Source organism: Neovison vison, chromosome 9 (genome assembly GCF_020171115.1).
Source record: "Neovison vison isolate M4711 chromosome 9, ASM_NN_V1, whole genome shotgun sequence".
NCBI lineage: Eukaryota > Metazoa > Chordata > Mammalia > Carnivora > Mustelidae > Neogale > Neogale vison.
Window position 1 is genome coordinate 85,252,035 of NC_058099.1, and position 15,747 is coordinate 85,267,781.

At 41.7% G+C, this 15,747-nt stretch overlaps 1 protein-coding gene across 3 annotated transcripts in view; it reads right to left on the minus strand.

The window, feature by feature from the left end:
* Positions 1-15,747, minus strand: part of PCSK5 (proprotein convertase subtilisin/kexin type 5) — a 449,573-nt gene that overhangs the window by 88,700 nt on the left and 345,126 nt on the right. For all 3 annotated transcript variants that reach the window (XM_044265871.1, XM_044265870.1, XM_044265868.1), the window contains exons 22-23: positions 10,242-10,378; positions 4,128-4,334 (exon numbers count right to left, since the gene is read on the minus strand). In XM_044265871.1, coding sequence (XP_044121806.1) covers positions 4,128-4,334; positions 10,242-10,378 — 344 coding nt within the window. The remainder of the gene's footprint in view (positions 1-4,127; positions 4,335-10,241; positions 10,379-15,747) is intronic.

Consider the following 15,747-nt stretch of genomic DNA (forward strand, 5'->3'; position numbering starts at 1 on the left):
AAAATCCTTTCCCCCCTTCATTTCCATTCTTCTATAATTGATTTTTGAAAAATTTTTTGAAAAATTTTTTTAAAAGATTTTACTTATTCAGTTGAGAGAGAGAGAACAAGCAGGGGTGGGACAGAGGTACAGAGAGTGAGAGAGAGAGAAGCAGATTCCCCGCTGAGCAGGGAGCCTGATGGAGGGTTTGATCCCAGGACCTGGAGATTGTGACCTGAGCTGAAGGCAGATGCTTAACTAACTGAGCCACCCAGGTGCCCCACTATAGTTGTTTTTAAAGATTTATTTATTTGAGACAGAGAGAGCCCCCCCACCCCTGCCACTCATCTGTGTGCATAAATTGGGGGAGGGCAGAGGGAGAGAATCTCAGACTCTCCACTGAGCATGAAGCCCAGTGTGGGGCTTGATCTCACTATCCATGAGATCATGACTTGAACCAAAACCTACAGTCTGATGCCTAATCACCTGAGCCACCCTGGTGTCCCCCCACTTTCTTCTATAATTTAAAAAAAAAAATTCCAAGATCACATTTTTATTTTCTGAGTATTTCTTAATGTATTTTTTAAATTATGTATTTCAGGTCTATAGTATAATTTGATATCTGTATATATCACAGAGTGATCACCCTCAAAATCCAATTACCATCCATCACCCTATAGTTGCCCCCCTTCAGCCCTTTCTCCCAGCCCACACCCTCTTCTCTCTGGTAACCATGAGTCTGTTCTCTGTATCTATCAGTTTTGTTTTCTTTCTTAGATTCTACATATGAGTGAAATCATACAGTATTTGTCTTTCTTCTGATTTATTCCACTAGCATAATACCCTCATGACCCATCCATATTGTTAATGGCAACATTTTATTCTTTTTTTTTAATGCATCAACTTTATCCATTCATCTACTGGTGAACATTTAGCTATTTTCAGGTTTTTGGCTATAGTAAATGCCATAATGAACACAGGGATGAGTATATATTTTCAAATTTGTGTTTTCTTGTTTTTTGGATAAAAACCCAGTAGTGTTGTAACTGAATCATGTGGTAGTTTTATTCTTAATTTTTTGAGGAATATCCATATGTTTTCCACAGGGACTACATCAAATTACATTCCCACTAACAGTGTATGAGGGTTTCCTTTTCTTTGCATTCTTCTGACACTTGTGATTTCTTGTCTTTTGATAATAGCCATTCTAATGGGTATGAGGTGGTATCTCATTGTGGTTTTGATTTGTGTTTCCCTAAAAACTAGTGATGCTGAACATCTTTTTATGTGCTCATTGGCCATCAGTTTGTCTTCTTTAGATGAGTCTTTAGTCCATTTTAGTTAATTTTTGTGTATGGTACAATGAAGTGGTGCACATTCATTCTTTTGCATGTAGCTCACCAGTTCTCTTGGCAACATTTATCGAAAAGACTCTTTTCTCCTTTGTATGTTCTTGGTTCTTTCTTCGTAATCAATTGCCCATATATGCATGTGTCTATTTCTGGGCTCTCAGTTCTGTTCTATCAACTTACATGTCTATTTGCTTTTTCTTTTTTTTTCTTTTTTTGGTGTGTCAGCACCATATTGTTTTGAATACTGTAGCTTTGTAGTACAGTTTGAAGGAAGGGAATATGATATCTCCAGCTTTGTTCTTCTTTCTCAAGATAGCTCTGGTTATATAGTATCTTTTGAATGGTGAATTTAGTCCATTTACATATAAAGTAATTATTGGTAAGTATATACTTACTGTCATTTTGATAATTGTCTCCTGGCTGTTTTTGAAGTTCCTCTCTGTTTCTTTTTTCCCTCTCTTCCCTTGTGGTCTGGTGGCCTTCTTTAGTGTCCTCGTTTTCTTTTGAATATTTGCTATGGTCTTTTTCCTTTGTGGTTACCATGAGGTCTGCATATAATATCCCATGTATATAAGAGGTTTTTTAAAGTTGACAGCATCTTAATTTTGAACACATTCCAAAGCTCCACATTTTATAATTTTGATGACATATATTACATCTTTTAATTTTATGCATCCATAATTATTTTAATTTTAATTAATTTTACTATTTTTGTCTTTTAACCTTAAACTTGCTTTGTAAGTGATAGATTCACTATTTACTACCTATATCATGTATTTACCTTTTCCAGTAAGATTAATACTTTCATATGTTTTCATATTATTAGTGTCTTTTCTTTTTAGTTTAGAAAAATCTCCTTACTGTTTCTTGTAAAGCTGTTTTAGTGGTAATGATCTCCTTTAGATTTTGCTTATCTGGAAAACTCCTAACCTCTCCTTCATTCTGAAGGATAACCTTTGCAAGTAGACAATTTTTGGTTGGAATTTTTTTCTTTCACCACTTTGAATCTGCTACTCCCTTCTGGCCTATAAAATTTCTGCTGAAAATTTTTCTAATAGGCATATGAGGTTTTTTTGTACATTAAATAAATCTTTTTTCTGCACCTCTTTTTAGATTCTCTCTCTTAACTCTTACCATTTTAATTATGTGTCTTGGTGTGGTTCTCTTTGGGTTCATCTTATTTGGAATTCTCTGGGATTCCTGGGCCTAGATGTCTGTTTTCTTCCACAGGTTAGAGAAGTTTCTAACCATTATTTCTTTGAATATTTCTTCTGTGTCTTGTTGTGTCTTTCTTTCTTTTTAAAAAAGATTTCATTTATTTTAGAGAGAGAGAGTGCAAGTGAGTTGGGAGAGGAGCAAAGAGGGAGAAGCAGAGAGAATCTGAAGCAGACTCCCCACTCATCACAGAGCCTGATCTCATGACTGTGAGATCATGACCTGAGCTAAAACCAAGAGTTCGGTGCTTAACTGACTGAATCACCTAGGTTCCCCTTGATGTGTCTCTTTTATCTTTAGTTTTAGAGGTGCTGTTTATCTAGTTCTCAGGTTCTTTTTGGAGGAAAATTATTCGGCATGTAGCCATAAAATTATAGTATCTGTAGAAAGAGATGAGTTCAAAGTCTTTTTACACTCCCACCCTGAATCCCCCTTCTAATCTCTTTCCATTCATTTAATAGATTGGATCAGATTGATTGGTACAAACAGAGTAAGTCAGGCTGTATGCCATGCAACTAGTTTTGACATAAAGATGGTAGATTTTATTTATTAAAAAAATAAGTTCCATTTCTGGGAATATGGAATTGGGTATATAAGTGAACAGACTCTGTCTTTAAAAAAATCTGCCTTCCCAAATTATTTTTTCAAGACTTAAATCCTATACTACATTAGTGAACATACAGCAGAAAAAGGAATGAATGCCTTAATTATTCTAGAAACATCTTGGAGCTCTTTTTAGCACCAGACCAGGCATAATTCTTATACAGAGCAGAGAAAATCTGTAACATTCTTACATGGAAAAGAACAAAAAAAATTTTTTTTAAAAATATTTTGTTTATTTATTTGACAGATAGAAATCACAAGTAGGCAGAGAGGCAGGCAGAGAGAGAGGAGGAATCAGGCTCCCTGCTAAGCAGAGAGGCCGATGCGGGGCTTGATCCCAGGACCCTGAGACCATGACCTGAGCTGAAGGCAGAGGCTTAATCCACTGAGCCACCCAGGCGCCCCAAGAACAAAAAATTTAAGTTCTGTTTTTTAATCTCCTTCCCATGTAAGATACAAAATTGGGCGGTAGCAATAACACATATGATTTATAGGACATTTCATATTTTCAAGTAGCTTTAGGTAAGCTTATTCTCATCAGCTTCTCACAGCAACCATCTTGATGCAATGGTCACCCTTTCCCACACGAAGAATAAAAGGCATAGAGAAATTAGACTGATTTTGCGCAGGGTCTCATAACTAGTAATAGGAAAGGAGAAAATTGTTGGTCAGGACCTTCAAATTCTGATTTGATTTCCTCTCCATTATACCCCACCCACAAACCCTTGATTCAATATCAGTGTCTCTGTGATCAGCTGCATTACTGTGTCTCTGGAATGTGTCTGAAGAGATCCAGAGAAAGGTGTGTAGAGGAAGAGGGAGGAGCAGCCATCAGTGTCCCCACTGGACATACAGTCACACAGAGTCATCCCAGGTGCCAACATTAAAGCCAGGAGGTCAATTCAAATCTCAGAGCCATCCCGAGGTAGAGCTCCTCATGCTGCCTCCTGGTGTAAGACTGGCCCAGAGCAGCCTTACCTGGTCCACACTCCAACTTCTGGCAGGTGTGGTTGCTGGGCACTATGAAGTAGCCATCCATGCATCGTGTGCAGATGTGTGCACTGTGACAAAGTTCACAGTTGTCTGAGCAGGGCAGGCACGTGTGCCCCTCGGCGGGATAGTGGCCTGCTGGGCAGCTCTCCCAACACTCCCCCTGATACAGGAAGCGCTTCTGGCCGTGCTTATCTGAACAGATGGAGGGGCAACCAAAAAGAAGAAAAATGTACAAAATTAACTGTGAAACTAATATAACCTAAGATTTAAATTTTTTAAAAAATACTTTATTCATTTATTTGACAGACAGAGATCACAAGTAGGCAGAGAGGCAGGCAGAGAGAGAGGGGGAAGCAGGCTTCCTGCTGAACAGAGAGCCCAATGTGGGGCTCGATTCCAGGACTTGAAATCACGACCTGAGCCGAAGGCAGAGGCTTAACCCACTGAGCCACCCAGGCACCCTAAAAAAATTTTTTTTAAAGATTTTATTTATTTATTTGACAGAGATCACAGGTAGGCAGAGAGGCAGGCAGAGAGAGGGGAAGGGAAGCAGGCCTCCTGCTGAGCAGAGAGCCTGATGCAGGGCTCGATCCCAGGACCCTGAAATCATGACCTAAGCCGAAGGCAGAGGCTTTAACCCATTGAGCCACCTAGGTGCCCCATTTTAAAAGAAAGATGTAACTGAGTACTTTGGCTTCTAGGGGACCAGGAGTATAAGAATGCATTTAATGAAAAGTTCAAAATCTATATGCTTATGGTCGAGAAGTTTTCATTGCAGGGAATAATTTTTCAGTATTTTATACATTTGAATGAGTCGGGACTACTATCTGGGATGTCATTGCAAAAGCAGAAGCCACACTCTGTGAGTAACTATGAATCAGAAAGTGTTTAACTTTCCCAAGGGCTCCTTTTGGTTTCTGTGGAGGGTCTCAGACTTGGGAGCTATGGGGATCCTATGAGAATAAAAAAAGGCTTCCTAAAAAAAAAAAAAAAAAAAAAAAAAAAAAGGCTTCCTGATAGAACGGTTTCTGTGAGAGTCCCGATTTTTAGAATAATTATGAATTCAGTTATCAAAATCACACACTTGTATTAACTGTCCAAAAGTCTGAATTTTTGCACGGCTGCCAGTTCCTACGATGACAGCGTAGGATGACGGTCACCTTTTTGACTCCTTAAATGGATTTCTGGGTGTCCTGAGCTTCTGTCAACATTGGAGTCTACATGGAAAGAATTAGCAGTATGTCTAATACGAGACTACGGGAAGTTGCTTTTGGAGGGAATAGAAAATTTGAACCAATTATAAACTCACACTGAATGACAAAGTGTTAGAATCAGTTTATATACACATAAAGCAAGATGAACGAAATGTGCCTGGAGGTCCCCTGCCCTCGCCCTCCTGGAGTTTTTTTTTTTTTTTGTGCTGAATGTGTGTAGGGATCTGTCTTCTCTGGATCAAGTCTCCCATATGCTCCTGCTTCTGCAGAACAGCTGACTTGTGTTTCCCCAAATAACCAGGGCTAGTGTTCACTCGTGATACTCTACGTGGAGATCCAGAACCATTGACCTTCAAGGTGCAAGGCTGCTGAATCTGTGGCTAAAGATATCACTCTCCCCATGTTGCAAGAGCAGAATCTTAACATCAGTGTAATAGTCCTTGCCAGCATTCAAGTATTTCTGTATTTCCCTAAACATACTGTATTTCAAGTATTTCCCTAAACATGGCACTCTCAAATAATCTAACCCAGTGTTTTGTCCTTAACTAAATCCCTAGTTCAAATCTAGTTTAAAAATCACACCCTTGGATTATGGGCTCTGTAGTGTTTGTGATTTCCAACCGGAAGTCTGCTGGTTCCCATGGGACAAAGGCAATAAAGAGGACTTCCTTAGGGGGGTGCAACAAAGTGTCAGCCCTCTCCAAGTTTGAGTTGGAAGAACATTCTCCTCTAAGGGAAGAAGAGTGTTTGGGGGGATGTCATGTGCCTTTGGGGATTGACAGGGAGCCCAAACCCCTGACCTGGTAGAACGTGGAATCTTGACACCACAAAAGGGCGAACATTCCAAGCTATGTTCTTCTCAGACACCTTATGAAACCCTAGCAAACCCCATTTCCACCAAGACTCATTCAGAAAAGATCCTGTTTTTCAAAGGGCCAAACTTCTGAGATATAGTTAGGAAGATCTGAGGAGAACAGTGAGAAGTTACTCCCTCCTCCATTCAGCCATTGCTGTCCGTCCCCTACACCCTTACATGACGTAACCTCAGGATCCAGAGGCTTTGGGGACAGCCTGGCATATACCGAGTTCTAAGTATGTATTTGTTGTAGGAATGATTGAGTAGCTAAGTGCATTAATATGTAGCAATATTCCCATTTTTCTAACGTAACCGACTGGATCAATAATCTTAAAAATAAAAATTAACAGTGATGGGTTTCAATACCAGAGGAAAATGTTCTCCAATCCCATTTGTATTGTTCAGACATGGCTTTGTTATTTTAACCACTTTGGGTATTACCATTTGATTTAAAAAAAAAAATAAAACAGATCTGGATGGTCTTGGTATTTAAAATACACGGACCCTGTAAAGGAGTTAACTTAAATGCCTTGATCATGGGCAGATTTTCCCAAGGTTTGGTCTAAAATTACCCCAAGATGTGCTCAAATTTCTAATAGCCTGGGTAGTGTGGCAGTTTTAGTTTTCACTGGTAATTTGGATGTCCCACGGATTTAAATTACCATGCATACATTTTTGGCTACTTGACTAGAGTCTCAGAATTTAAATTATTGTGACAGTATGTAAGAGAAGCTGGTTCTAGTAACAGAAGGGCTGATATTTTTGTTAGGTGCAAACCTTTCATGTGATAATAGGAGACAAGAGTGAAAGTGCAGGGAACTCTGAGCTTGGCTTTCATTTATACTTAAGAGCAATTAGTTCTTTCTAGAGCGGCTAATTTCACTAGAAGAGAATGTGGACCCCTGTGAACACGGCTGAGGGAACCGCTGGATGGCTCAGTCGGTTAAGTGTTCGCCTTCAACTCAGGTCAGATCCAGGGTCCTGGGATTGAGTTTCACGATGCACTCCCTGCTCAGCGGGGCGTCTGCTTCTCCCTCCCTTCTGCACCTACCCCCTGCTCATGCTCTCTCTCTCTCAGAGAAATAAATAAAATCCTAATCTTAAAAAAAAAAAAAAAAGGCTGAGAGATTCTGAAAATAAACTTTATAAAGTTTACTTCAACATTTTTCTTACTGTAGCTGTTATGTGATTGGTCAAATTTACATTTTTCTTACTGTAGCTGTTATGTGATTGGTCAAATTTAGTTTTGGGTTCCATTTCGTAGAGGACAAATCTGGACAAGAACATTAGAGGCAATCTTCACTCCCAGGGCTGGAGGTCTGTATTTCCAAAAAGGATTCAGACCTAAATCTTAACAAAATTACAATTAAGCAAAGGTGAAATTTCTGTGAACTGCTGGGAGGCACTCACATGTAGGCGGCACCCTGTAGCCAGAGGATTTCAGCCTTTTAATTTTTTTTTAACGATTTAACTTATGTATTTATCTGAAAGAAAGAGAGAGAGAGAGCAAGGGGAGGAGCAGAGGGGAAAGGAGAGGGAGGGGGGAAGAATTTCAAGCAGACTCTGTGCCCAATGTGGAGCTTGTCACGGGGCTTGAGCCCGCAACTCCCTGAGATCATGACCTGAGCCAAAACCAAGAGTTTGAGGCCCAACTGACTGAGCCACCTAAGCGTCCCTCAGTATCAAAGCCTGTTGGTATGGAACTGCCTCAGGTCAGAGATCCCTTGTCTTTACCACTGTTTCCTGTATTGGCGGTGCTCAGATATGTCCTAGGGACGACATGCTCTGCAGAGGAGGGAAATCAGAGCCACTCAACAATGCCCCCTCTGGCAAGGCCTTCCCTCTCATGAGAGCTGAAGGGGATGTTTCTTCTCTGACTTGTGGTAGGATTCCTTCCTTCCTTTGGTCTTTAATATTTTCTTGTGTTTATAATCCATTATTAGCACAGATCCCTCTGTTAGGCTGTCAACTCCTTGAAGACAAGCATCATACAACCATTTATTGTCTTGTCCCATGACCACTATGTGTAGTAACTTCCACAGGTGAACTTTTATTAAGATAGGGAGTAAACATAGACTTTTAAACAAACAAACAAACAAACAAACAAACAAAAAACAACAGAGAAGTGTCAAAGCATCTTTTGTGTGGATTGGCCCAAGTAACTGTAGGATGCATAGAACATTCTAGACATTTGTTCAGTATTCAAGGGAATCCTTAATTTTGGACTATACATGAAGAGTCACTGTGTTTTAAATGTGAAAGGGAATTTTTTAGATGTTGTCTTGCCTATGTGTCACCCCTAGCCCCATTTCTTTTTAATTAACAAAGAGAGACTCAAAGAGGTGAAGAATCAGGATTAATGTCTTCTAGTTCATTAGTCACAAATTAGGAACTAGAAACCAGTTACTCTGGTTGCTAGTACTGACCTGCTACTGAACCATTCATTTATTCAGTTATACTGTGCACGCTGCGTGCTGTCCCAGTGCTCAAAGCTAGTGCTCAGGTAGAAACCATTCACTGCTTTTATAGGACATAGAGTCTCATGGACAAGATAGCTATCGAGATTGAGGATGCCTGTGAAGGGGTAAGCAGAAGCTCCAAGGATGCACCTATAGAAAGGTCCCATCCGAGACAAGGAAATTGGGACAGCCCTCATTGAGGAAATGATGTTGAAACCTACAAAATAAATAGAGGTCAGGCAGATAACAGTGAGGAACATCTCCAGTGAAGTCTTTGAACAGCGAGGGAAATTGGCATGCCCACAGGAGTAAGTAGGTACAAACAATAAGAGTGCGTGGTAGTAGTGGTGATAGTAAGGGTAGAATTTAGTATTTATTGAGTACTTCATATGTGCCCAGCCCTGTTTAAGTGCTTTGTTATTTTATCTCATTTAACCTCATTTTATTTTCATTATCTTAAAAGTAGAAAACCATTATCATCATCTTATAGATGAGGAAAGAAACAGAAGGAGCAGACCAGAGAGAAAATTTGACATAGCTCTACCTTGTTTACATGACAAACACAAAAAAACAATTTTAGTTTACACAGAGAAATGTGTTATCTCCCATTTTCCTACAAATGCATGATACTCTCAATTCAGTCTTCATATTTCTTGGTTATTTTAATAAAGATAAATAGTTCTTTTCCACCAGGAAAAAAACAACAACGTGTGAGCGTGAAGGTGGTGGTAACTGATGGCCTTGGGATCAGTGAGACACTAGGGAGTGGTGGGGAGAGCAGCCTCCCGCCAGTCCTTTGGCAAATGTAGGCCAAGTGCTGCCCAGTGTTGTGCTCCAAGTTTTCAGAGAAAACAAACCAAAACAAAACCAAATAAAACAAACAAAACAAACTACCAAGGTTTTCTTTGAAATTTCCCAATTTTTAAATTTGGCTGAAATGTTGAAAGGTCAAATAAAATACGAATCTGGCCCACATGAGGTAAAAGTGGGGGACAGACATATGAGGGGAAGTTGGAAAGGAGTCAAGAGCAAACTGCAGAGGACCTTTGATATCATGAAATATAATCCAATGACAGCGGAAACTTGAACTGTTAAAGCTGAGACAAAACAATATTTTTGTTGAAAAAATTCCTTTGTTCCTACAGTAGGGCTCTGACAACTTCTCAATAAAATAGCTCAAGGCTGAGGAAACCTTGACACAGCCTCTATTTCAATATTTCTCTTGAAGACTGAATGTGTCTCCCTTAACATCCTCACTTTTCACTTTCACCGCAACAAATCTTAGCTTTCCTGACGGTCTCATGTCTGACATCATGTCTGAATGACCTTTCTCCTTCTCCGGAAAGACATGTCTTAGCTTCTCTCTCATCTCCTTAGGGACAGTGAGTCTGTGTCTATGATAATGTGAATTCGTTTCCTGACAAGAAGCAGAAACTTCAAGGTTGTATGCGCTCCCCAGCGAACAGCTTTCTGAGATCAACCCCTTGTCCCCAGAGTTGAAGCTTCTGAGTCAAACCAGGGGGAGAACAGGTTTGAAGAAAGGAAGAAGAGAACAGCCAGACTTCCTCACCTACTCCACAGGAAGTACAGTTGGAAGGCTCATTTCCTTGGCATTCTTGGCAGGTGTGGTGGCATAGATGACATTGGTTCTGAAATTCAAATGTCCCTGAGGGACATTTGAAAACGCAGCGGCCATTGTCAAAAGTCCTAGAGGAAGAACAGATTTCAGAGTTTATAAGGGTGACTTTCTGGAACGGCTCTAAGTATGAGAACATGTGGCGTTCATGTTTCACTGCACAGACTTGGTTTCATTGTTCCAGAAACAAGGGGGATGCCTGGGATTGATCATCTTAGAACATGGGGAATATTAGTCACGTACCCATCCTTGGCCCAAGGTTTGGACCCAACAGCAGGCATGCTGGAAACTGGCTCAGGATGCAGTCCTGAGTCTGGTTCCAAATAAGCTAACCGGTGCCTGCAGGGATTAAACCCATACTGTGGGCCCCAGCCAAACCCAGTCAACAGTCACATGGAGGTCTTTAAAATTTCAAGACACTAAATGGGCCTCTGCATCCAGAGGCCTTGGAGAAAATACTCTTCCTTTGGTTATCAGCATGTGCACACTTTCTAAGGGAAATGCCAACATCAAGGGCTCTCAAAGGGGTAGAACGAAGCATGGTCCCATAGCTTACGTGCTACTTATAAACTTGATCCATGCACAAGGCAAAGTAATCGATGAACTCTGATTTTGCACACCATTTTTGCAAGGGCTTCCTGATGCCTAATGTACCGGCTTTTTTTTCATCTTGTTTGCAAACACCTACATGGGCACCACGAATGAGTTAGAATGGGGGCTCCTAAAATCTTTGATTTTATACACATAAAATACATATCATAATGTCACTGTTGATATTTTCATAGTTTTGCTTCTTTTCTTCCTTGGCAAAGTAATCCCAAGAGCAAACAGGATGAAGTAAATCATATCCAGAAATTTTGCTCAGAAAAATACAAAATGTTTAGCAAGGGCAAGAGTCAGATAGGTAATGTGGATTGATGAAGTGAGCCGTGGGGCTCCGCCCCCGGAGTTTCTAAATCAGTAAGTCTTTCTAAATCAGTATGGGGGAAAGAGCTGAGAATTTGTATTTGTTAAGCTCCGGGGCGATGCGCATGCCGCTGGTCTAGGGACCACGGTTTGAGAGCTGCTGGTAGTAGGGATGACTGTGGAATTTGCTAAATGAGCCCTAAGTTAACACAGGTGGTGTCCAATTGGATCAGTTCAAGTTTCTTCCCAGCAGTAGTTACTGTCTCAGTTGGGAGGTTAACTCACCATGCAGCACACACTTATCCCCGATGGTATAACATTGGCATCCCCACCGGAGAGAGCGGAGGGCCTGTCCGCAAAGCTAGGGCTCCTTTCTCCTTCTGCTGCCTCTCTCCGCCCCCCACCTCCCAACCCGGACCTCCCATGGAAGGGCAGGCGTAGGCCTGGGGTGCACTGGCGTGACTAAGTCCCACTGTTTCACAGCTAGAGCCATCCCTGAGCCGGGGATGGGCCATTTCAGTCACAGGGTTGTGGAGGTCGGCAGGGGAGCAAGGCAACCTGAGTAGGGTGTTGCTTGACATCTTCCATCTCGTCTCCACACCCTGAAAGTCTGCGTCATTTGCATCTGTTGGCAACAGTGGGATTAGCGCCAACATCATAAGACAGACAGCCACCTCGTTCTTGCATTCTCCGCCATTTGGTTTCTGGTCACCATACTGAGCACTGCTGGAGTGAACAAGGCCTGTGGCCCACTGCAGGGCATGGAGTCCCAGCCCCGAGCAGACGCGTATGCACATCTGGTTGTCTATGTCAAAATAGATCCCCTGTGCCATGGGGTCTGATGAGAAGGCTGCGCTACCAGCCCAGACTTTCAGTTGATGGCGCTCGTGCCGACTGGGAATATCCCAGCCCCACCCCGGCTCTGGCATCTGAGCTAGATTTTTCAAGGAATCATTTGGATGTGACTAGTTAAAAACCCAAAACCTCCCTTTAAGAAAAACTGTGTAAGAGCTTTCTGAGGTTTTTAAACAAGGAAGCTGCTAGATACTCTGCAGAAGGGAGAATGGGAATGTTTATTAGTGAGGGTTCTTTTTTTTTTTCCTTCTGAATTCCGCTGCAAAGGGAATGAAAAGTATGTCATCATTTTTGCCTTTTATAGAAAGAGCTGATGAACTTATTTAGGGGGAAATAATTTCTCTTGGGATGAGTGATCTAATACTCTCAATGATGGGAACCGTTTAGAAGCATCCAGAAAGTGGGGGCAGCAGACTTGGGGGTGAAGCCGAGGGTGTAATACTTTCATCTTAATATATGCATGGGGCAGCCTTTCTGACTTGAGTGCTTAATTTTAAGAAAGTACCAAGCACATAATGGTGCTTTAAACCATCTCCCTTCGTGTCTACTCTAAGGAAAGCGAAGGTGAAGTACAGTTTTTTGTAAGAATGTGATTCTTTCTAGAGATCAAAACAGAGAAGGAAAACAGTCACGTTTAGATAAAGGCACTGAATTACACCATCTCCTGCAAGCCAACCCCCTTCAAGGAAAACTGCTAAGGAACTTGAGAAAAGAACCAGCTCAGGTGGCTCAGATTTCCACTGACACTAACAATTTTCCCCAGTGGAGAACAGATGACCTTGCTCTGGGCTCTGTGGGGCTGAAGACAATTTCCTGTAAAGCCAACTCAAGTCCTTTCTGGGACCGCCCGTCACCCACTCTGGATGTCTGAGACAACTGGGCAAGCTAATCTCTGCAGGGAAGGCATTTCTTCCCCAACTCATGAGTGCTTTTAGCCTTTTCATAACCAGTGAACCATTCCAGGGCTTATGGAAAGAAGAAGTCGGCAGAACCGAGTGTTAGTGAGCTGGGCAGAGGTAACGTTCTCCATATTGGCACTACATTTTCCGACATCCGGGGTGTGTGTGTGTGTGTGTGTGTGTGTGTGTGTGTGTGATACAAACTAGAAGAGATGAGATGGTAAATCAGGTTTAGTGGATCCTCTGCTGATTGTTGGTTTGGCCCAAGTACGTCGTCACAAGGGCATTTAATCTACTTTCTTGGTACTTTAATTTTTTTTTCTTAAGGTTTTATTTACTTGAGAGGGAAAGAGAGTGAACGGGGCGAGGGGCAGAGGGACAGAGAGATAATGTTAAAACAAAATGAAATCTGGCAAAAAGTCTCTCCGCACCCCCCCCCCCGCAACGAATTCATTGAAACAGATCAAATAAAGCATTTGAGGGTAGATCAGAACAGAGGTAACTTTTAATGTTTTTAATTGGTTCATTGACTCTATGACTCCTTCAGGACTGGGTTGGGAAGCCAGCTTGAGCCAGGAGGACCAGGAGGGCCATGAGGGCCATGGCACTGGGGGCTCTGCATGTTAGATAGCAGTGCCAGAGGAGGCTCTTCCTGCCTCCCAAGTTTTCAATCCTCTCCAAGGAGCTAAGCCCAAGAGTTAATGGAAATGTAAAGAGAGACCTAGAATACAAAGAGAGGGCTTCCAAAAGTTTGGTTTTCTGTAAAACATTTGGGGTTATGTTATTTTTAAAAACTTTACTAAGGAAATAAATTAAATATATATAAAATAAACACATATACAAGACATAAAAGTACCCTTTCCTCTGTATTCATCTCTCAGCTGCAACAGTTTCACTGCATGGCCAATCTTATTTATATCCCCATCGGTTTACTTCCCTCCTATACCATTTTGAAGCAAACCTATAACTTCAATATGAATACTTCTTTCCTAGATAAAAACTCCTTTGGGGGGTGCCTGGGTGGCTCATTAGGGCATCTGTCTTCAGCTCAGGTCATGATCTCAGGGTCCCGGGATCAAGCCCTGCCTCAGGCCCCCTGCTCAGTGGGGAGTCTGCTTCTCGTTCTCCCTCTGCTCCTCCCTCCTGCTCCTGTCTTCTCTTTTTCTCTCAAATAAGTTAAAAAAAAAAAAAAAAACTTAAAAAAAACAGACATCCTTAGGGATGATTTTTTTCTGCCAGGACTAGAGATATCTAAAAGCTTAAGACCAGGAAGAAACTTGGACAGATCAACTGTCCTGGGTATTCTGTTTCTCTCCTTACCCTTGCCTCAGATCCATTTTTTGTCATTATTTGTCGTGCCATGTTCTGGAAGTATGTCAACTAGACCCTACCTCCCCAGGCTCACTCCTCCCATTTGTAAGTGGTGTTTCCCATTGGCCTCCACTTAATTCCAGACAAGGGAAGTCACCAGCAGATCTATGGGTGGGAGGAGAGAGAGATTGGGGGTATTTATTCCCCCCCGGAGCTGTAGCTCTGCTTCCTCCTTCCATGGTTCTGGAGTGGCCATGTCCCCTACAGCCCTACTTTCTATCAAGCTAGCCCCCCCAACCCGCCACGGTTGCAGCTTTTGCTTCAGGTCTAGAGTGTTAAAGCTGGCCCCTGAGCACTTCACCAACCCTTGACTTTGACCTCCTGAGCTACCTCTGAGATTTCATGGACCTAACTCAGAGCTGGACATAGATCAGGTGCTCAAGACCATCTTGAAGGGATCTGATTCCACTCAAGAAAATGCTTTGGAAGATACTTAAGAAAAATACTTTTTGTCTTTTAAGAACAACTCAGTCAACATCAACATCTTTCCAAATAGTTTTTATCTCCTCATCGTCTCAACCCTCTTCTAGTAAAATGCAGATTAAAAAAAGTCAATTAGTTCATTGCCATGATATGATGCCCTCTCTTGGACATATTTGCAAGTAATTTTTATCAAGGAAGAGAGATGAGTGAAATGGAGTGCTCAGGGAGAGGAGAAGAAAACTCTTCCTGGGAAACAAGATTTCTGTAGGAGAACACATAAGAGTTCAAGATCCATGAGCATGCTTTTCTTTCTTTAAAAGCTAAACCATGGGCTGCTTATTGCCAGTTGTGCTACCCCAATGTCCCAGGAACTGTATCTCTGATCTTAATGTACCAATGGGCTGCAGTATTTTTCATGGCTATTTATGGTAGTAGAGTTGTTGTTGTTGTTTTTCCCTGACTTTTGATGAACCTGGGACAATCCTGACTTTTGCAGTATACACCGGAGGATGGTAATAGCCCTAGTAAACAAATGCTAGTAAGTTCCTTTAGTTCAAAGATGTCCAAACATGCAGTAGGGCTTGACTGTTGATATGGTGAGGAGTTAGGAGAAGCAGGACCCGTACTCAGAATGATGTCTGTAACCAAGAGTGTGTCCTGAAGCTGCTTGAAAGCAAATCCAATATGTAGAGGCATAGATATCTAAAAGAGACACTTGGAAAATGTTGCCATAGTGAGCAATGACAATTCTTAAGACTTCTTTGGTGTTTGTCTCCCTGCCTCCCTCCACCCCCCCTTCCTTTTTTCTCTTCCAAAGGAAGCTATCTGGACAGCCAAGCCCATGATATTGATTATACACTTTATTATTTCTTGAATCATTCCTGTGTGTTGATCACTGGGCGGGGGGACTAGGGAGATAAATACAACCACAATTCCTGCTCAGGGGATTATAGTCTTGAGGAAGAATTAGGTGAAATGACTGTTGT